This window comes from Mustela nivalis (assembly GCF_964662115.1).
Source record: "Mustela nivalis genome assembly, chromosome: 1".
In the NCBI taxonomy this organism is placed as follows: domain Eukaryota; kingdom Metazoa; phylum Chordata; class Mammalia; order Carnivora; family Mustelidae; genus Mustela; species Mustela nivalis.
This window is the reverse complement of record NC_139020.1, coordinates 91,196,457-91,219,577: the sequence shown is the minus strand read 5'-3', so window position 1 is coordinate 91,219,577 and position 23,121 is coordinate 91,196,457. Positions and strand designations below refer to the sequence as shown.

At 38.0% G+C, this 23,121-nt stretch overlaps 1 protein-coding gene across 26 annotated transcripts in view; it reads left to right on the top strand.

Annotated features, from left to right (window-relative positions):
* Positions 1 to 23,121, top strand: part of MECOM (MDS1 and EVI1 complex locus) — a 545,117-nt gene that overhangs the window by 501,814 nt on the left and 20,182 nt on the right. For 12 of the 26 annotated variants that reach the window (XM_082741486.1, XM_082741502.1, XM_082741483.1 and 9 more), the window contains 5 exons: positions 4,803 to 4,950; positions 6,213 to 6,369; positions 10,760 to 12,116; positions 14,512 to 14,599; positions 19,831 to 19,857. In XM_082741486.1, the coding sequence (XP_082597612.1) occupies positions 4,803 to 4,950; positions 6,213 to 6,369; positions 10,760 to 12,116; positions 14,512 to 14,599; positions 19,831 to 19,857 (1,777 nt within the window). The remainder of the gene's footprint in view (positions 1 to 4,802; positions 4,951 to 6,212; positions 6,370 to 10,759; positions 12,117 to 14,511; positions 14,600 to 19,830; positions 19,858 to 23,121) is intronic. The other 14 variants (XM_082741494.1, XM_082741507.1, XM_082741495.1 and 11 more) reach the window with 5 other exon arrangements.

Sequence of the window (23,121 nt, the reverse complement as noted above, 5' to 3'; positions counted from 1 at the left end):
TGTGGATTTCATTTCAACTATTTATCTAAACTGCACATATATAAAAGAGTAAGAAAATCATTCCCAATGAAGAAAATGTCCTGTTTCCTAAAAGGGAAAAAAAGAAACTTGATCTAGATGAAATGATTCTCTAATCCTTATATTTAACAAAGTAAAAATCACAAATCAGCAATATATTAATCTTGGTAGGCTTTTGAACTTTTTTAAAGAACTTTTAAAAAAATACTATTAGAGAAAACAGCAACTCTGGAACATACCCTTGGAAAACTATATTGGTAATTTGCTACAGAACAGCCTTTCAGATCAGGGATGTATATAACCAGCTCATAGATTTTCTGTTTGTTTCTACCTAGTGGTTTTTTGCCTCAGCCCACAAATGGTTTTAATAACTACATTGATTTCTCTGCTTTTAAATCCAGAAACGATCCTTGGAACCTAGAATCAGAATTCAGATGAGCATAATGTTGAATTTAGGTGGGAATGGTAGTACTCAGGAGTGTGAATTACTCAGGGTTTACCTCGGACACCCCACCTATTGCCCTTGACCATTTTGCTCCCTTTCTTTCCTTAGTGCCTTCCCTTCCCTTCTCTTTTCTTTCCCTCTCTTGGTTGCCCTGCATCCTCTTCTCTGGCTAGGCTTCTTATAAGAAAGGATTTCATACAGTAGTCATTGATTTTAGTGCATAAGTAACTTAAAAAGCATCAAGTATAACCCATTCCTTGAGGAGATTGAGTCAAAAGAATGAATTTCTAGGTTTGAAAGTTCAGACCTAATTTAGCTTTTAGAGAGTAAAGGGGAACGAAAAGGCTTTTCCAGTACCCTTGAAAGTCATCTTTGTTACTTAATATAAATCCATGGAGAGAAAAAATGTACTATAGATGTTTGATAAAACATAGATTTATAATAAAAATAAAGTCATAGCATATCTTATAAATGTAACTGTGACCAAATTAAAAAATGAAATGAAAAGTAATAAATACCAGTGGATAAAGTATTTATATGTAAAGCAGTATCTCTGATGCCATAGATGAAGAAGATTTCCTTCAATTTTGTTATTAGAGCTAACGGACAGCATTATGGAACAAAAATTGTTAAACACTAAACACTAAACACTAAAATGTAATTCCTACTTCCCACTAGAAGCGTATGGCGACACTTAGGTGGGGAGAGGTTCTTACTCTGACTAGTTGTAGGATTGAGCCTGAGTCAATGCTACTTAATGCCAAAACCAACTGTCAGTTTGGTTCCTTCAGTCAAACATTCAGTGGAAAACAATAAGGAAACCTAATTATCCGGTTTTGGATGAACCCTCAAAACTTACTTTTCGATAGCTCAGCCAGATGGATCTATGCAACCTGATGTCGACCATCTAAGTGGTGTTTTTGGTTAAATAATTTAGCCATGTGCAGAACCTACATTCCCCGAATATTTTCCACTTTTTTGAATCCTATATTGTTGCTTTATATTTTTAACAAATGAGAAATCCTTTTTTGACATGGTAATTATTCTGTATTTTTCTGTAAAATGTTGAGGAAAAAAAATACTCATTTCCCTCCTGCCCCACAAAAAAAAAAAAAACAGCGAGGAGCAAAGGTTGATATGCAAAAGTTTAAAAGAACCCAGAAAAGTAGGCAAAGCTCTATAAATTAGGATGAAGTTCTATGGAAAGTAGAGAAAGAAGCCTCATTAAAAACTGACCGGATGGCTTCTATGTTTGTGAAAGAAAAGCACATTGTCTTCTATAAGAACCATTCACTTTTTTATTCTTTCTGTCACTGATGAACTGATAGCTGATAATTCCATCAGTACAGATTTTATGCTGGAGTAGAAGAAACAAAGAAAGGAGAGTTCCCTTTGCACTGCTATTTATTTCCCCCCCCCGTATGCCGCGTAGTATACTCTTGAAACTCTATCATTGGAGTTTAGGGCACAGGAATAAGAATCCATGTATGGGCCAGTCTCTACCACTGGGCACACACACTTTGAATATAATGTATGTCATAGAGTGGCATGCCTTCCTGGGTAGCTGAGGATGACAAGGAGAATATTAATCTATGCAGTGATTAGAAGATGTCCCTGACTCAGTTCAATGTTAACTGGAGTCGATGGTATCTCTCTCTTAACTCTCTTAATATTTCAACTTGTGTAACAAACAGAGGATTACATATTGTAGATAAAGATAGGGCTGTTCTTGTGACTCCACACACCTGTACTCTCCTGGTACCTTTTGTTCACAGAGATATCACCATTTGTGCTCAAATAGAACAGCATTACAAAGTCAACTGACTCATGGGGCAGGAAAAGTAAGTTCACGTGCCACTTTGAGTAGGGCTGTAGGGAGGAAGCTGAGGAAGAGAATAAATAAGGAAAGATATTTCTAATTTATCAAATATGAGAAAGGGCACTTTTTTTTAATGCACACTGCCACGCACACAGTCTGCACGACTACTGGATACATTCTAGGCACACAGGCATCTTACTTGATCCTTGAATTTTAGAGTATTCATCTCCCAGAAAAATAAAACTTGGGAAAGAAAGAGTGCTTACATGCTTAGTAGTTTTTTTAAAATATCTTTTTACTATGGAAAATTTCAAAATACACAAAACTAGAGAGGTCGGTGTAATAAACCCCCATAGACTTGGTTTCGATAATTATCATACAAGGCCAGTCTTGTCTCAGCTATACTCGTTCAGATTATTGAAACAAATCCTGGACATTATGTCATTTTATTCATAAATAGCTCAGTATGTATCTGTAGAAAAAAAAAAAAGGACTCTTTAAAATACAAGTTTCAACACCACACTTTAAAAATAATGATTCTTTGGTATTACAAAATAAAAAATCAGTGTTCAAACTTTCCCACTTATCTCATTACTTTTAGAGTTTTTTGTTTGAAATAAGATCATGCTAAGGTCCACCAATGCAATTAGTAGACATATCTCTTATGTCTCTTTTAATTTATAAGTTCCTCCAGTCAGTCTCTTTATTTCATTTCCCTCCCTCCCTCATTAAAATTTATTTATAGAAGAAACTGCTTTTTCCTGTAGCATTCGCTCCAGTCTGGATTCTACGGATCATGTGCCCTTGGTGTTAAAAATCTTTCTCCATCTTCTCTACTTCCTGTAAAATATCCCAAGCCTCGATCAGATTTAGGTTCATTGTTTTAGGAAGAATACCTCACTGATGTTATGGTCTATTTCCTTCAGGAGGCAGAGTATTTATTTATGGATTGCCCAAGTGTACTAATTGTTTATGTGCTATAAAATGAATGTTTTCTACTTCTATCATTCTTTCGTTATTATCTATATTAGTTCTATGCAGAGAGAATTTATTGTTTATTTGCTCACCCTGAAGTTCAGTTCATATAGGAAAGGCAGGACACATGGGTGAGTTTCCCCCTTTATTTACTAGTTTTCAGAATAAGGATTTGGCTTCCTAGCATCTTCCATCGGTGACCAGTGAGGCTTTGTTTGTGTGATTTTGAATATTTTTTGTTAAAGGATGAGATTACTATTTTTATTGATGCTTAAATTTCCTCACATCTGGTCAGTGGGTGTCTTTTCAGGTTGGTACCTTAATTCTTTTGACATGATCTATAACTTTCTTGCAGTTTGCTGTAACAAGATGTTCAGGGCCCATCTTGTGTATCTCGGGCTTCAGGTTTGAAACAGGCTATTTCTCCAAGGAACTCTGGTTACCTTATTTGGGGTAGTATCCCAGTGTGTTATCTGTTTGTACTTAATTAACAAACATGTTATAAACATCTGAGTATCACAGCAATCCATTATCTATAATATTTCCTTTTCATTGCATTCCTGCGGATTTCACATACAAGTTTTAGAAGAGAGGAGAATATTTGAGAAGCAAAAAATATCCTAAACTTTAAATCAGAGAAATTATGCTTATGAGAAACTTCTAACTGCTTTTCTTTTGTGGGCCTTTAATAGTACATCTACTTATAATATTATACACTTTTCCTTCCTCCCTAGTGCATAGGCACTATATATATACCCTTTTGTATCTTTGTATATCCATATGCATTCATCGGTTCATCTGCTTCACCATCATCCAATCACCCCAGGGTTATATTGGGAAGTTGCTTGTTGAATGGTTAGCGTACAGCTTACTTTCCTATACAGCGATATGGGAAAAAAGTACCTTTTTGAATGTAGAGGTTATAGGCTTTAGATAGAATACCTGCCTGCATGTTCTTTTTTTTTTTTTAATATTTTATTTATTTATTTGACAGACAGAGATCATAAGTAGGCAGAAAGGCAGGCAGAGAGAGAGAGGAGGAAACAAGCTGTTTGATGCACAGCTCGATTCCAGGATCCCGGGATCATGACCTGAGCCCAAGGCAGAGGCTTTAACCCACTGAGCCACCCAGGTGCCCCTGCCCTGCACATTCTTAAGCAATTTTGAGGATCTTCTGTTTGAGTGTTTGTGTTTGAATTGAGTGGGTATGAGCAAAATGTGTTGACCTGAGAATGGTGTAGTGAATCGAGAACTGGACAAACGACTAGTCGTTTACCATGCCCTTGAACTGGCAACTAATCCCTGATAGCTGTATCCAATTTATTTTCTAACAGGGGTACTTCTCTGTGTTAGTAAGAGACACAGTCTAGGAGAAATACATTTTCTTTTGTCTGTTGCAGGCCCGTTTCTTCTTCATCTTCCTCACCTCACCACTTTTCCTTCTTTTCTCTTTAATTGCCGGTTGGATTACTAATAAAATGACATTCTGTTTATGAATGTGTTCTTTGTCACCATGTCTTATTAAATCAATTGTTCTCTTAACAGCCTGGAGAAACACATGTTGTCACATACTGAAGAGAGGGAATACAAGTGTGATCAGTGTCCCAAGGCATTTAACTGGAAGTCCAATTTAATTCGCCACCAGATGTCACATGACAGTGGAAAGCACTATGAATGTGAAAACTGTGCCAAGGTACAGTGAATTTGTAGACTACTTGGCCTCTCTCTGTCATCCTGCTCTCTCTTAATCCATCACTTGCTATGATATATAAAAACAAGCCTTGAGAGGGGAAACTATAAATATCTTGAGAAAAGTAGACTGAGTGTTGTATGCTAAAAGGCATTAGTACAGTGTATAAAAACACTTAGTGGGTGTCCTTTTATTTTTGTAAGGGAGGAAGTGAGGCTTAATGGTGAGTTCCAGAACTAGGTGTCAGACATCCTTGGTAAATTCCTGGTTCCGCTACTGGCTTGCCAGTGTGGGGTTGTTTTATAGCCTTATGGAGAACGCAAATTTTATCCAATGCACATTTACTGATTTCTTTTAATAGCAATTTGTGAGGAAGTCACATAAAGTTTCTGAATGCCTGTTCAGAAAGAATAGGAGACTCCTGCATTTGCAAATTTTTCCACCCAAGTCCCTACCATAAATCATGACTTGGTTCTAATTGAAAGCATAGTCCCTTAGTGGCCACTGCTGAACAGCATAGGGGTGCAAGGAAAGCACTCCATCTTGACCTTGACTCTGAAATATGAGAACATTGGTTCACATCATTTAATCTTCACGGTTCTCAATTAACTAAAAGATGTCCTCATGTCATTAAAGTTGATTTCTATTTCCAAAAACTTTTTATATCATTTGAATATCTTTCTTCATATCAGGGGAAATTATCTTTAGAGATGTTTTGCTCCCAGAAGTATAGGTGACTTTTTCTTTTTCTTTCTTTCTTTTTTTTTTTTAGTACAGTGTTTTAAGGAATAGTGTTAGCTTCATGGTAACTTGCTGAAACACATTTGTTAGCTTTAACTCCTGGGGGAGCTCCTTGAATAGATTTGAGATACTTAAGTAAAACTCCCCCCCAATTTTGTACCCAGCGTGTCTTGGTTTAGAGGATGGAAATAGCACACCAGTTTTAATCATGTCTTGGCTGGCATTTTATTGTTCAACTCTAATCACTCTAAATGGGATCAAAAAGATCTTGAACACGGTCTAATCATGCCATTAATTATTTTGTTCAGCTGATACTGATGGACATTTCATGCTAAGGATAAAGAGCTGAATAATTTACAGTCCCTATCCTAGAGGAGCTCATGCTTTGGAATTATGACTTTCTTTTGGTCTTTGGGGAAAACAAATAAAAGCAAAACAAATAAAATTCCTTCTCGAGTCATTCCTGGTCTTCTTTATTGTGTCCTTGAATTAAGTTTCCTGATTAATCAGTACTCATTTCCTAGCAGGTTTTCACGGACCCTAGCAACCTTCAGCGGCACATCCGCTCTCAGCATGTTGGTGCCCGGGCCCACGCGTGCCCGGAGTGTGGCAAAACGTTTGCCACTTCATCGGGCCTCAAACAACACAAGCACATCCACAGCAGTGTGAAGCCCTTTATCTGTAAGTTTTTCACACTCCAGCCCTCCTTCCTGCATCCTTCTCTCGTCCGAAAGGCACTGTGATCAGGAGAGTGGCCACGTGGCCATGGAAGGGTCTCTGCATTAGCTCCTTATGGTCCAGTCCAGTAAGGCTGTTTTCTGTTACAAGAAACTCTTGTAACACCCAGATCCAGGGGTTTTGGTTTTGTTTGTTTGTTTGTTTGTTTTGTGTTTTTTTGCCTGTAATTCCTGGGGTGTTTTCTTTTAGATGAAATCAATAATGAGCAGAGAAGGGAGAAGTCATTAAATAATGGATGGGAAGCCTCTCCAGGTTGTAGGATTTAATAGAGACAACCAGATTTGTCTCACGCTGACAATGGCAGATGCCACTAAAGGAGGTGAAGTGATAAAAACCTGTTCTGGATCAGAAAGGGCTGGAAGTACCCCACTTGGCAAGGAGGCTTAGGACTGGGAGTGTGTGTGTGTGTGTGTGTGTGTGGTGTGTTTGAAAGGGAATAAAATACCCCTTAATCTACACTTGTTACCAATCACAGACTGCCGGCCAGTAGTTCTCAGTTAGTTGAAAAGCAGAACATTCTCACTTTGATGCTGGACATGCTGCTTCTATAACCCACCGCAGTAAAGCAAATTTACAGGTAGTGTGTTTTCAGGGGACATCCAGTCCGACCAACTACTTGGAACATCCCTGTACTTTTTAGTAACACATTCCGCATAAAGTAAAACTCAGTGCTCATTTGCTGCTGCTTCTGTCCACCCGCTCCTATTCCCTGTATTGTGCTGAAATGTTTCATAAGGAAAATCAGTTGTTTTCGGTTCCTCTGGGCAATGACTTTGGACTTCTTTTGATCCATTGCTCAGCGGGGCATACAAACACAGTGACTCACTGAGTTGTGCCACAAAGGTCAAGACTGATTTTGGATCCAGACGAGCATAGAACTCTTTGAAGCACACTCCATGGATGGCAAAACCTCTGACTTGGGAACCCTTATAAAACGTTTTATTTCTGATAAATATGTAAAATTCTGAGTAGATGTATGAGACACTACTACAGGACCTGATAGGCAAAAAATATTTTTTAGTACCAACATGGAGATACCAGAGACTAACCCTCCTCCTTTTTATCTTGGCACAGTCCTCTTTTGTGCTTCCATGCATCAAGGGAGTTTTTTATTTTTTGAGTCTTGTTCTGTTTTGTTTCCCTTTCTAGCTTATGCTACAGTCTTGTTTTGCTCCTATGTTCTTCTGTTCCCTGGGTGGAGTGAAGAGGACTAGTTGATAAACAAAAGGGTGCTCTAGTCTCCCTTGGGGAAGCTCTGTTGAAAGTCACGGGAAATAAAGTATACAATAGAAATTTTAGACTTCTTGTCTCATAAAGGCATTTCTGACTCTAGGTCGTAATGCCCTTAAAAGTATATTTGAAAGTGTTACGGGCGTAAATAACTCATTTCTTTCTGATTTCTCAGAAACAGACTTTAAACATTTACTGTGTTTTGGTGGGGAAAAAAATAGGCCAAATGAATTATGATCGCCCATTTAATGCTTTCTCTATTATTTAAACCAAAAGTCAGAAAATACAGATTCCTATCATCGAAGGTTCTGGGATCTGGAATTTTAATTGTGTTGAAGTCAAGTGTTTCATTTTAAAGCACTATAGGGCGTCCCTTTCCAATCAGCTTGTGCAACTATTTGCCATGAATGCCTTTTCAGTAATTATTGGTAAATTTAAATAGCAGATGGCATTCTTCAAATATAAAATCTGACAGAGAACCATGGGGTAATTATGAATAATAGCCATGTAATTTCAGAACAAAAGAGGAGAGTTGGTGTGGAGATTGGGAGTAGAGGAGGTTCACCTAGAGTTGATATCTGTTTCTCACCAGAAGGCCACACACCACGATTTACCCCCACTGGTGTGTTTATGGCAACTGTCTCTTATTACAGTGTACCGCCAAGCTTGAGCCCAAAGTCACCAGCGCTAAGGTAATTACTCACTGCCTTTACAGAAACCTCCGGCCTTCCCAAATAGAAACCACATGCTCTAATAGGCTGAACATATTCAAAATACCTCTTAATTTGTTTAATAAGTAGAAAAATGCAATGTTAACTGCTGGCTAATTCCTTATTACTAAGAAAATTACAGTAGAGTATCGACTTCAACATCAATTGAGCCGTTCACCTGGAGGCCTGGTGGTTTGTGGTGGGCCAGGGCAGACCTTCTAGTGAGAAAAACAAAGCCCCTGCCTAGGGAAACATCCCAGATTCTCCATTCTTAAGACCTGACACAGACATTGCTCATCTGTGTAACAGGGGGTACAACCAGGAAAGTCAAACGCACCTTCTGTGATTCTGAGATAGAGAAGGACTTGATTTCTTAAATCCAGCTGGCTCTAAGAGAGAAGTCTAGAGAGCGACATTTCTATGCCAAAAATTGCAAACCTTTCAAAAGTTTATACCGTGGTTGAAGACCCATCAAGACATTTTCTCAACGCCTTTTAATGCCCAGAGGAGAAGTGTTCCTTTCCCGATGAGTGCACTTTTATTATTCCAACGACATTTTATTTACTATTTCTTGTTATTGCTCATAGCTGAATTAATGTAACCAGTGAAAGCCTCATGTTCTGCCCTCTGCATCATATGGTTTTAATTAGTGTATCAAAGAATTTAAATAGCATGTATATTTATTGTATATGGTTAAAGAGTACATACTTTTAAAGCAGCCTCTGGTCAGTATATTCCAGTAGGATGATTTGAAAAGAAATCACTCACATCTTCTCTTCCCATTAAAATGCATGTTGTGGCCTCTATCATGTTATGAATCATCCCACAGCTGAAAGCTCCTTTATCATTACTAAGTACCCTGATATATGTCACAGCGTATTTTAGTCATTATCAGTAAAAGAAATATTATGGGACCACTTGGTACTTCCCGTTTGGTGGTGTGTGGGATAATCCAACTTTTGGGTGAGTTTTGCATGACTGAACATCTGTAAAATCTGCTTCGAGTTTTTTTTTTTTTTCTCTTTCAATTATTACTGCTTTAACTCAGGAGCTCCACCATTCTGTGCTTAAAGGCGATCATCCCATGAAAGCAATAAATGTTGCGTTTTGTCTTCAATTTAATTTCTTATATAAATTTGTTTCAGTAACTACCGACAAGGCGTATCATGTTTCTGCATGTATTAAATGTGCCCAGAATCGTTTACAGTAAGCTCACACATAAAGTGGATTCATCTCTACTAAAGTCAGATTTTAAAATGTGATACTTAGGAAACGAACACGATAATCCTGCCGAACTGCGAAGTGAGGGGGATTCGTACCGAACAACAGAGTTCTTAAAGGTTACGAAGCTTGGTCTCAAAATACACTTAAATCTGTTTTCACATACGTGGGGAGGAAGATGTTCTACTTTTTTGGCAAATGCCCCAGGAGGCGGGTTCTTTCCCAGCCGCACCCTGCTGTGTTCTTTCTGGAGTAGAGCACTCCGAGCACCCTCCCCTGCTTACCATAATTGGCTAAACCCCATAGAAGTCAAGCCCTGAGATAACCGACGAAGATATGACAACAAGTGGACATATTTCCCAAGGACGGGGGTTTCATAAATGCAGGAAGGTTAGCACAACCGCTGGTGTGAGGGGAAGTCAGAGGACGTGATCATAGTTCATGGGAACCAGCAATGCAGGATGGGCCACATTCAATTTAGTTTCCTTTGCAGGCTTAAAATAGAGCCATTGTAAATTATGTCAGTCTTTCTCAAATCATGAAAATGATTGTTAAAAATGTCTCAGAATACACAATGTGCATTGTTGTGTGGCTTTGATGTGTGAATGATGAGAGCGTATGATATAATGCAAATTAAATAATGGTAGAACAGTCACAGGCTTTTCCCCCAAGGGGAGAGGGAATAAAGGTAAAGTTGCCAATTGAGAGAAAGGCTGTTTTATTTTGTTTCAGTGCTAAGACTTAGAATTCTCGAGGTGGTCTAAAAATATAATGGGGTTCCTGGTGTGTTTTATGCTTAAGACTTTTAATTTTTAAGATTCTGTTAGGGTAGTCATTGGGTGGGAAATCAACGTATACTGGAATTGGACTTTTCTCTAAATATTTAAGTATACAAATATGATACAAAATATGATGTAGTGGGGATGACAGAAATATTTATATATATTTATATATGGAATATTTGTGCTGCCTCAAGACATTTGTCAGGTTGGATGCCTTGCTTTGGAATCTAGTGAAATGGGGATTTTTGTGTTTGGAGCACCCAGATTGGTACCTCCAACAACTTTTCCTGGCTTCTTCATTGAAATTCTGGGTAAACCAATTGTGATACTTGCTCAATTCAGCAGCAATTGCCATAAAGCCTGAGATTCTCTTTTGTTGTTTGCACACAGGTGAGGTCTGCCATAAATCCTATACTCAGTTTTCAAACCTTTGTCGTCATAAGCGCATGCATGCTGATTGCAGAACCCAAATCAAGTGCAAAGACTGTGGACAAATGTTCAGCACTACGTCTTCCTTAAATAAACACAGGAGGTTTTGTGAGGGCAAGAACCATTTTGCGGCAGGTGGATTTTTTGGCCAAGGCATTTCACTTCCTGGAACCCCCGCTATGGATAAAACGTCCATGGTTAATATGAGTCATGCCAACCCGGGCCTTGCTGACTATTTCGGTGCCAATAGGCATCCCGCTGGTCTTACCTTTCCAACAGCTCCTGGATTTTCTTTTAGCTTCCCTGGTCTGTTTCCTTCCGGCTTGTACCACAGGCCTCCTTTGATACCTGCTAGTTCTCCTGTTAAAGGACTATCAAGTACTGAACAGACAAACAAAAGTCAAAGTCCCCTCATGACACATCCTCAGATACTGCCAGCTACACAGGATATTTTGAAGGCACTATCTAAACACCCATCTGTAGGGGACAATAAGCCAGTGGAGCTCCAGCCCGAGAGGTCCTCTGAAGAGAGGCCCCTTGAGAAAATCAGTGACCAGTCAGAGAGTAGTGACCTTGATGATGTCAGTACGCCAAGTGGCAGTGACCTGGAAACAACCTCGGGCTCTGATCTGGAAAGTGACATTGAAAGTGATAAAGAGAAATTTAAAGAAAATGGTAAAATGTTCAAAGACAAAGTAAGCCCTCTTCAGAATCTGGCTTCAATACATAATAAGAAAGAATACAGCAATCATTCCATTTTCTCACCATCTTTAGAGGAGCAGACTGCGGTGTCAGGAGCTGTGAATGATTCTATAAAGGCTATTGCTTCTATTGCTGAGAAATACTTTGGTTCAACAGGACTGGTGGGGCTGCAAGACAAAAAAGTTGGAGCTTTACCTTACCCTTCCATGTTTCCCCTCCCGTTTTTTCCAGCATTCTCTCAATCAATGTACCCATTTCCTGATAGAGACTTGCGATCGTTACCTTTGAAAATGGAACCCCAATCACCAAGTGAAGTAAAGAAACTGCAGAAGGGAAGCTCTGAGTCTCCCTTTGATCTCACCACTAAGCGAAAGGATGAGAAGCCCTTGACTCCAGGACCCTCCAAGCCTCCAGCAACACCTGCCACAAGCCAAGACCAACCCCTGGATCTAAGTATGGGCAGTAGGAGTAGAGCCAGTGGAACAAAGCTGACTGAGCCCCGTAAAAACCACGTGTTTGGGGAAAAGAAAGGAAGCAACATTGAACCAAGACCCCCATCGGATGGTTCCTTGCAGCATGCTAGACCCACTCCTTTCTTTATGGACCCGATTTACAGGTAAGGGAGGATAGGAGACAGTTCGACGTGGACATGAGTACGGAGGGCAGTTTTTACATTCTAAAGCTATATCTGGTAACAAATTACTTTTGTTATTATAATAAGGCAGAGAGTAAAGTTGTTTGATCTCATGAATTCATTTTTTACTCAGACAGTCAACTCATTAGGTTTGGACTTATTTTTGGATGTCTCTGAATTTGGGGTTTGGGATGAGGCCCACAGAGTTCTTTCCCTTGACAATAAATTTATTTTTAAAAACATTTTTTAAGTGGAAAATATGGGAAAGCTGTATTTAAAGCAAGTTGTCAAGCGGCAGAAGAATGAGGCTCCTGAAGGATTAATGCAAATATGTGTGGGGACTTAAATGGGTCAGGATATTTGGAATGAAGTGGGACGTAGAACAGCATGGGTTTTCTCTTTGTGAACCTACCAATACATCCTTAGTAAGTATTGTTCACATTCTTTTGCTAAGTATATCTCCCAGGAGCCCAAAGTAAATGAAACATGAGTCACAAAGATGTCTTGTATATAATGTGAGTGGTTAGTTTGGAAGGAATGCGTCTCTATATACCTTCATGATCCAGTTTTCTTTGATGCATCCAAAAACTCTTTGGGGGAAACATATATGCTTAATAAAAAGCCTCTTAGGCAAGTGTTCTGTAACACTCGCTTGACATTCAGAACTATTTAGTTTTTAAATACCAGCTTTCTTTAAAAGTATGAGTGAGAGTAATTATGTTTATTATGTATTTTAAACATTACCAAGCATTTTCACATTTACTTTCTCACTCAAGTCTTGAACATTGTCAAGAAATAATGGAAGGTGTGGATCATTGTTCATCGGACTTGTTTTAAGAGGAGACTATTTTCACATTTTTACCTGATTCTCCTTTACAAACAGTCAAGTTTGTGCTACTCTTTGATTCAACAATACTTATTGATTCCTATTACTTAATAGGAACTTGAGCTGCAAACCCCTTTTCACTAAAATCTCCTTTTCTGCCTCCTATCATCTGTAATACAGTAACTAAGCAATGCTGCCAGTATGTTGAGGACTAACACTAACTCCCACTGGAAGGGGATTTAAACGAACAGTACAAAAATATCCCTGAGCCATCGGTATCACACCTGCGCACTTTTTTCAGTTATCATGTCTTGCTTCCTGTGGCAGTCCCAATAAGAGAAGGGAAAAGAAGGGAAAACAGCACTTCTCTATTTTGTGTGTGGGCTGTATTTGTATGGCACACATTGCCGGGAAAGTTGTGTTTCCAAACCAGTGATAGATCTCAGCCCTTTGTGAAGAGAACTCCTCAGACATTCTTTCTTAGACCCTCCCAGTGGCAGCGGGCATTCAATCCCTCCACACACCTGTTACACTCTTCTTCACCTCCTAACCTTCCTCATGCTTCGTTGAAACTCAGTCTCCTCACTGGCATTTCACTCTGAATTAAGAGCCTAGGCCTGTCATTTTACCAAAGTCATGAAAACCTGTCCTAAACACCGGTTTTAGTGTACGACCTGAGTTGCTTTCTCAGCTTTCCCATGTCTCAAACTTTTTAAAAAATCCATAAAATGGGTATAAGAGGATCTATTTCAATAAGTGAAGTAGTGTATGCAAAATATAGCATATACAAAATTTCAAGAAGTGGTAGCTGTTTGTATTAATTTTGATTCTATTTTAAAAGCATACTTTTTCAACAGTTCTTAAAATTACCAACCGTTGGTGAAAGAAATTAATTTAATCCATGATCTCATTTCCTGTATACTTGATGGTAAATAGAATGACAAACGTTTCTGAAGGCAGAAGGGGTATGTAGATAAGTTTTATATGCCTCTGTCTTCAAAAAGTTCCTTTTCCTTTACCCTCCACCATCTTTTGTCATCCGAAAGAAGACACCTGAACCTCAAAGAGTGGGTGGCAGGGTGCACAGTATACTTAGAAACTCTGCTGCTGTCATTGGCAAGGATGGGAGAAATATAATGAGTAACTTAGGGGAACAGTTTCTTGGTAGAAAATGACTTTAATTTTCAAAATGGACTCTGTCATGATTTCAAAATCATCCAGACTTCTTGTCTCCATTTGAAATAGAAAGGTACATATATGTGACCAATGCCTCTGGTTTCATGAGTCTTCATTTTTTTATATTTCCTCACTATTGTTATTAATCGCCATTCAATAAGATTTTGCCTTTATAAATAGGACCCTCTTTCTTTGAGTGCCTAGAAGTGTCCTAAGTATTCTTCAAGAACTGAACAGATGTCTTTATATTTTTATTAGTGTTCTTCTCGGAAACCTACCATTTGCTTTATTGTTAACTGTTTGAAATGTAGGTAATTATATGGTGATTGATATATGAGACTGATTCATCTCCAAAAACTAATTTTAACCTTTCAGAGTAGAGAAAAGAAAACTAACTGACCCACTTGAAGCTTTAAAAGAGAAATACTTGAGACCTTCTCCAGGATTCTTATTTCACCCACAAGTAAGTATTTTGAATTTGAGACTTCAAGCTTGTAAACCAACTTGTTGATCCTGAAAAGCAGGTGCAATGAAATGAAAGAAATCTTGAGAACATTAGGATTTCCTATGACGCTGCTGTGGAAGAACACAGGAAATTCTAGCAGAATTAAAACCCAAACTCTTTAAAGAAAAAGAAATTAATCTGTGTGTAAAAACAGCGTGTTTTGGGGGGGTGTTAAATTATTGTCTGCTGTTAACTACTTATTGAGCCAAAGTGTATTTTGGAGTGAGCAAAGTTCAGTTAAGAAAATAATACTGAAGTTGTCTTTTGTGTTTAAAAACTACTGCTAGTAAGAGACAGATCATACTGCGACTCGTCCCAAACTCATGAAGGTCCTTCAAGTTCCTTTGGTGCTCAGATAAAAAACAGGAAATGAGTCTACCTGACAAGTCGTTACCATAGAGGGTGAAGGAATTTATCTCTGGGCATTCCAGCAAAGTTCTGTAATTGCACAAGAATTTACCACAATACACAGAGCCGTTTGCTGAATGGAGCTGTGTCCATTTATCAAAATATATATAGTTTCTCATCGCAAGGAAAATGCAGAGCATTGCCGTCTAATTTGTTCATCCCTCTGTCCTTACATATTTGATAATTTTTAAAAACTGGTGTATGGAGCAATCAAAATGTGGAGAATTCTGTTGAAAGACCAAATATATAAGCATCTTAAGTGTGTGTTTTTTAACCTGATATTTTGCTTTTTATTTCTAAGTTTTTAAGGGTTATAAACTCTGATCTTTATAGATGGTAAGCAAAGTTTTTATGAAAATGCTTAAAATCAGTGAACTAATTCATTGTTTTAATATATTCAAATGAAAAACTATGCTCTTCTAATGAAATTGGTGGAATTTTATGCAAGCTGTCTTAAAGAATGTTATGAGGTAATTAAATTATCTGAGGATGTGACTCTCCCTGCCCCTCTGCCCGCTCCCCTTCTGCTACCCTTTCTTCAGCTTTTCAAGTACTTCCACAACGTCCTGAACAACAGAGTATGAGAACAGTAGTACGTGTTCTGATTAGCTAGAGAAATCTATCATTGCTCAAAAATTCTCTCTCTTTCAAAGTATAGAAAATATATGATTTAATATTAAAGGAGTTAGAAATGTTCCAGGTAGTATTCACTTTTTATAGGAAAACTAAGGAATGATATTATTTAGATAATCACTTTATGGAAAAGAAATACATTATAAAGTAGGTCAGTGTTTATCAGGTACTTACAGTTTACATTTAGGTTGATTTAAATTGTACTTTTAGGCCTCCTGGGCTAATAAAGCTGAAAATAACATGCATTTTGTGTCAGAGAGTACATCAAAGGTCTATCTTTCTTGAGAACTTACTTTCTAATTATAGCTAGCTGCTCATGGGGATAGTATAGGTTTATACATTTAGTTACAATAATCAAATTGTTCTCATATTCTAATTATCTTTAAAATCTAGCAACTAACCACTTCCAGATTAAGTGCTATGGGTACACGGTATAATGGAGGGGAAAAAAGACTGGGATTCAGGATCCTCAGGTGACTCGGGCTACCTGGCACTTAGCTCCTTATCTGTAAGATGGAGGAGCTGGGTGGCAAGTCCTTATTCTCTCTGATGTTCAAAGATTTCTAGCTAGCCAAAGTGAATTCACTAGTTCATAAGATGAGCAGTTTTGTCCCTAAATAACTCCACATGTGCATGCAAGTGTTAGACTATGTACATATTTTTAACCAAAGGATAGAAGAAAATCTACTCTCTTGATAGTTCCAAAGTGAGCAAAGGATCACAAAAGATGAGGCATCTGTCCAATGCTGGCAGCAGAACCCCACAAACATGCCTGCAGGAACACAGTGGCAGTGTATGCTTCCTTCCAACACCGAGGATCCCGTCTCAGTGGAAGGGACTGCCTACTGCTGCTGTTATAATAAGACTTGAGAGGGGCGCCTGGGTGGCTCAGTGGGTTAAAGCCTCTGCCTTCAGCTCAGGTTATGATCCCAGGGTCCTGGGATCAAGCCCCACATCGGGCTCTCTGCTCAGCGGGGAGCCTGCTTCCTTCTCTCTCTCTCTGCCTGCCTCTCTGCCTACTTATGATCTCTCTCTGTCAAATAAATAAATAAAATCTTAAAAAAAAAATAATAAGACTTGAGAGTGATCATCGACACACTGAACACCCCGCGTGTTGAATCCTGACCAAGCAGACGGGACTTCTGGCATCCTGGAGCAGGATCCTGGAAGTCCTCGCTGCACCATCTGCCAACGCTGTACTTGCTGGCTGGTGGGCTGCCTAAAGGGTCTTTGGAGATGCATCCAGGGCGGGAGGGGAACCATTCAAGGTTCCTGCCTCAGAGGCTATTTACCAACTGCTACAGAAAGATTTTATAATTTTTATAACCATTGTGGCTGTTTTCATGTGTAATGGCTATGGATCCCTGGGGTACAGGTGAAATAACCCAGAGAAGCTTGGGCTACCCCCTTTTCATCAAGCCTTCAGACCCAAGAGTCTGTTCTTTCAGAAAATCTGCCTCAGGTGTCCTAAAGTTTCAGCAGAATTCTTTCTAGTACTCCATCAATTCAGTCCTAGCCGCAAGATCCACTTTCCCTTAAACAAAGACCAACAAACGAAGACAACCTGCCAGGATGTGGGGCTAGAAAGGACTGCTTTATGACGGGCTTTCCTGCTTATTAGCAAAAATGCTTTGGTTTTGAGCAATGCAGTTCATCTCTCTGAGCCTTCTCCATCAGCGTGATGGGAACGTCCCTTCCAGCCTTACCTGGCTGGCTGTGCGGGTTAGTGTTCATGTACATAACATGGTAGAACACATTCTGCCTGGCAAGAGGAAGGACCTAAATGAGGAAAAGCTTTCATTATTCGTGAATGCAGAAGTATGCCATTTTGAATGTAAAAGAATGCCAGTAAAATACTCTCCTGCCATCCTCTGAGCCCACCTTCTTTGGTGGGACTATACACAGATCTGGAAGCACTGGGAAAGGCCCTTACTGTGTTCTCAGCACTGCCTGTTAGCCAGCAGTAAGGGCGCCACAGGAGGCCAAACAAAATGGAAGACCTAGCCTCTGCTTCTAGGGCTTGCCATGATTTTGTAGCTAAATAAATGCTTGGATAAGACCATTCGTGACTCCATTTTCCATTTAAAGTACACTGCAGTAAGTCACACTGTCCCTCTGGGGCTTCTGTATCTTTGGTTTCCAAATGGGAATAATACTTTCCCTATGTATTTCTCAGGGTTCTAATAATAATATCATCATCATAATGAAGGAGACCACATATTGTTAATGTTTTAGGGAAAACATAAATATAGGAATATAAATTCTTGGTAGTGGCATTCTATGGGCAAGCCTGATTTTATAATTTTTGTATGTCTTTGTATTCTACTCAGCATGACCCTCCTCAGGGCACATTTCCTAATCAATGAAAGGTGAACATGTCAATAAATAACTTAGATATTTATGGAATTTTGTTGAAAGATTATCACGCCATCTCACTGCCTCTTGGAATAATAAAATATATTTTTAAAAATCTTGTCAAAAATATCTAGAAGAGGGACACCTGGGTGGCTCAGTGGGTAGGTAAGCCTCTGCCTTCGGTTCAGGTCATGATCTCAGGGTCCTGGGATCAAGCCCCACATTGGGCTGTCTGCTCAGCAGGGAGCCTGCTTCCCTCCCCCACCTGCCTCTCTGCCTACTTGTCATCTCTCTCTCTGTCAAATAAATAAATAAAATCTTTAAAAAAATATCTAGAAAATATTGGAACACATATAAAATTAGAAGATAATGCCTTTTTTTTTTTTTTTCATTCTCAGGGTCTAAATTCTGCACTTTGTTCCATTTTTAAAGAAGTATGCTTTCTGTGTCAGGCAACTAGGGGACTATTTAGATTTCTATTTTTCTATTATAAATAAGTTAGTTTAATGTAGGTAGAAATAAGTACTGTAGAGTTTCTTCCTGGATACATGGTTGAAAATTGTGGGGTCTTAGTTCAGATAATAATTTTGAAAAGGAATGACAGCCACAAGTAGGTGAGATGGAGGGAATGGTATGAATGTGTGATCTCTGGAATGTCCATTTCATTGGGCAATTTGCATTTTAGGTACTTTGTATTTACACTGATGACTCGTTTGAACTGCCATAGAAATCATTTGGTAGTTACGCTGTTATAAAACCAGCTCTTATTCCTTGGACTGAGTTTCCTATACTCTAAATATGTTTTTGGTTGTTAATACATTTTATTTCCACATGTTTGGTTTTGTATGCATCTGCAACAAAGACTCTGTTTTACTTCTGTTTCTGGCCTTTATTCACTCATCTTTATTTCCTTGTGTTTAAAGTGTCTGACTGTCCTGTTACTGTATCTCGAAGAACTTGGAGAAAGTTAGTCTTTTTCCAAGTTACCATTCACATATTGATGTGAAAATCACTTAAGTCTTTTGTCCTTCATCTTCTAGTTTGCTTTCAGCAAGGTATTTTTTACTGTTACATTTCTTCTGCAATAAATTTTTTATCCTTAAAAACTATGTATCTTCCTTATTAAAGATAGCATAACTTATAAAAGCAAGAAATATCCCCATTAGCCAAGCAATGCTCCCTGGAAGTGTTCCCAACTCACTGAAGTTTTCCCGGGTGATTCTTAAGTTGACATAGGTAACTATTTGTAGTTCTTTTAATTAATATCCTTATGTGTTTTGGCCATAATGGTCTGAATCCCAAGCTAATAAAAGTCAAGCAGTGCATTTCCAAGTACATTACCTTTTTGTTACTCAGTGATTCACGTTTGAGTAAATATCTTATTTTCTTTGTTATTAACATTATATAAATGCAAGAGACTAGATTTGCTGCTGGAAATTGCTAAAGTTTTATTTATTGAACTTTAGGACTTTTCCAATGAGTTAAAAACACATAAGAAGGAAATATCTACTTTTGCTATTTAATATTTGGTAGTAGGTATTGTTTAGCTTTCTTGAAAAAGAACATTCTGGTTTATAACCTTGATGCTAAAATTTAATTTAGGTAAATAGAGGAAATCCAGCAGTGTTATGAAAACATTTAATTTTCATTTCCAGAGCCTTTACTCAAGGTACAGTTACATGATAAACAAAAATTACAAAGTCCGTATAAATGTTAATTTCTCAAAGGATAGATTGCAATAAAGATACTGATACAGAAGTAATTTTTTGTTTTTGTTTCAATTTTGCTCCCAGTTCCAACTGCCTGATCAGAGAACTTGGGTAAGTTTCCTACTTATATTTTTGACTAAAATAATGTACCATTAAAAGGAAAACAACTTATATTATAAAATGTTATGCAGACGTAAAGAATTCTGAGCCGCTTTCCATTAAATGATACGGCTTCAGCGGATTGCTTTCCAGCTTCGTCAAGCTGTAAAATACTTTTCCATTTTAATTGGGCATTTAGTGTGCTATAAATTGTTTACAGAAAGAAGTTTATTTTATAAATTTGACCCATTTCATGTAATTATACCTTGATGTAGAACTGTTTCTCGGCACTGGGGAGTATGTTGTTAAAAAAGCCTTCGAGATGGGTCACTAAGTGGAAACAACCATTATTTGGGGGAACCTGTATCAGCATGTTAAAGATGCTTTTGATAAAGCCTTCAAAAGGTTAAAACCTGAACTTACATGTAGACACAAGCTGACATTGGAATTCACATCCGTATATCCCAGGGCTGAACTTGGTTCTGGCTATTTGGAATAATAAGACTAAATGTTTAAAAATCCATATCTAACTAGTGAATGAATCTTTCAGCCTTGGGGCTCACTTCCTCAACTTTCAGTTCCTGTTTCCAGATTCAGTCAGTTGTCAGGTAAAGATACTAGGGGACAGCTTTATTTTTATTTATTTTAATTTTTTTGATCAAGATACAAAGAAGACTGCTTGCTTAGTTTTCACTCTCAAAACTTGAGTCGATGGAAATACATATAAATAACATATATTACAAAATTTCCTCTGATTATATGTACTTCTACTTCTTCATTCTCTTCTTTACTCAAAACTATTCTGATTCTGAGATATGTGTAAAATCTTGGACTATAGTTTAGTCTTTTTGGTCACCATATCATGATAGATAAATTATTTTAAGTTGGAGTACTTTAGCACTTATTTTAGCACCTATTTCCTCTATCTGACATTAGATTTTCTTTACCAGAAATTCATCCATTTTATTTCTTCCATGGAGTATGTGATGAATTGTGATTTTTCCCATTTTGATAGACTTTTAAGGATTAAGTTCATTTATTCCAAAAGAGATTAAGAGAAGAGAAAAGGGAGAAGAGAAGAGAGGAGAAGAGAGAGAGAGACCACGACTTTCTTAGACGAATTTGTACAGCTGATGGGGCTGTGCTTTGATTACACTGTCTATATTTGCAGTGTTCCGCTTCTGTCCTCCCTGGCAGAGGTCCATTCTGAGTATTGTGGCACAGGGTCCTCATCCTTTCTAAGGTGGAGTGTTACTTGACAGTACCTATGTGGTTGGCTGCTTCATCCATAAGATGCTGTCCCCTACATAAATGGCCAGTGGTTCTACCCATTTACAAAAGCCAATTCAGATTTTAAGTTAGTCTCCCTTTCTTGCTAATACAATGATATAGAAACTGACATTGTAATGCTTTGGAAACACTCACATTCCCTAAATCATAGAGTTTTCAGAGCCACGGTTTATATTTATATTATAAAACATAGATATTAGTAGGAACTACTAAAATATTAAAGTTTATAATTTTAATGGTAAAGAGATTCTAAGGGATTTCATAATCATGACTGCTGAATGTGATACATGGAATGAGATAGCCATAAACTATGAATACTTACCTCTCCCCCAAATGGCCATGATTTTGAGATTTCTCAAGATTATCAACTGAACAAATATAGAAAACCACCAAATCTACAAACTTTCCCATCATAAGTTATTTATGAAAAGTTAGTTGTTTTATGATAAAGGCATGTGTAATCTAATTTGTAAAACATTAGGTCACATAATTCATGGTGCCATTGCACATATCATTTCATATAATCAGATTGTCACTTTAATGGTTTTAATGAGAAACTTCTTTATGTCATCAATTATTGGCTGCCAGATAATAAATGTTAAGCTAAGTGCTTAGGACCCACTTGATGATATCTTGCCTGCTGAAATGTTTTTAAAAATACTAACTTGACTAGAGAGATAGCTACATTTTTTGGTAGGATCTAGGGAATTCTGTCTAAATATTAGTTTGCGTCAGTATAAAGTTAATAGCCTCTTGGGGATGGAAAGGGGGTGCAATGACTTCCTCTTCCAGACATCTGGGCTGCAGATACCATCAACAGCTATTATATATATAAATAAAAATTACTGTTCCATAGAAAAAAAACCTGTCATTTACTGATCAGAGATTAGCCAATGACATTAATAGGACACAGGGCAATGCATTTCTAAAATATATGATCTAATTTTTCCTCTTTTATTTTCCCCATTCTCAGCAAATTTCTTTCTCATAGTAGTACACATTGCCCTCTTCATTGGATTTTTCATAAATTGAAATATGCAATTAGCTAGATTCTGTTCCATTGATCCCAGTTCATGTTGATTTTTAACATACCAAGCCAGACTTCAAAATAAATGTCAAAACTTGCTACTTCTCTTATAAAAGGCATGTTTTTTCAGGAAGACCATCATATAAGTCAGCGCACAGAGTGAGAAAGTTAGGGCTTGGAACCATGCACCAGATGAAGCTCATCTTAATCCAACACCTTAATCCAAGACAGAGGCAGACTGATGTTGGTCATAGAATGGCTAGCCTACCCAACTGGCAGATGTCTAAGTCACTTCTGTCTGTCCTAATGGGGAAACATATTCTTTTCAACTGAGGTCAAGTGCTGTGAGAGCAAATCTTACAAAGATGAAAGGGAGGATTCGGTGGTGACTTTTATGTTTGGTGGTTGCTAATTGGACAGAGTGGTGTGTGGGTGTGGGTGTGCGTGTGTGTGTGCACGCTTGTGTGTGAACATGGTGTTAATAACTATCCTATCCTTGGCTCACTTCCCATCTTCCTTCTCACCCTTTTCCTCACTCCTATTTAATCCTCTTTCCCTTTAATATGAGAAACCAAGGTAGGTGGTGGCTTTTAAGAGAAGCATTCAGGTCACCCCCATTCTTTTTCCTGTTATCTTTAAGAATGTCAGTGTTTAGTCATCAAGCCCATAGTGTATTTTCTTGTTTCTTGAGAGTTTCCCCAAATTGAAATAATTTGAGGTAATGTAATCATAGCGATCTTTCTTCAAAAGGAGGTATTAGCCACTACTAAAGCAAGACACATTTCTCAACAGCCACTTGCTCTTAAATAACCTGAAGAACGTGTAGTTTATATGTGCTAGAGATGAAAGCCGAGAATAATAGTCATGAGTAAGCTATTTTCCATATAAAAGGCAAAGTGTTTCTATAAGATATATTACTGCAGGAATCTGAGTGTGTCAGCAGGGCGGACACTCCGATG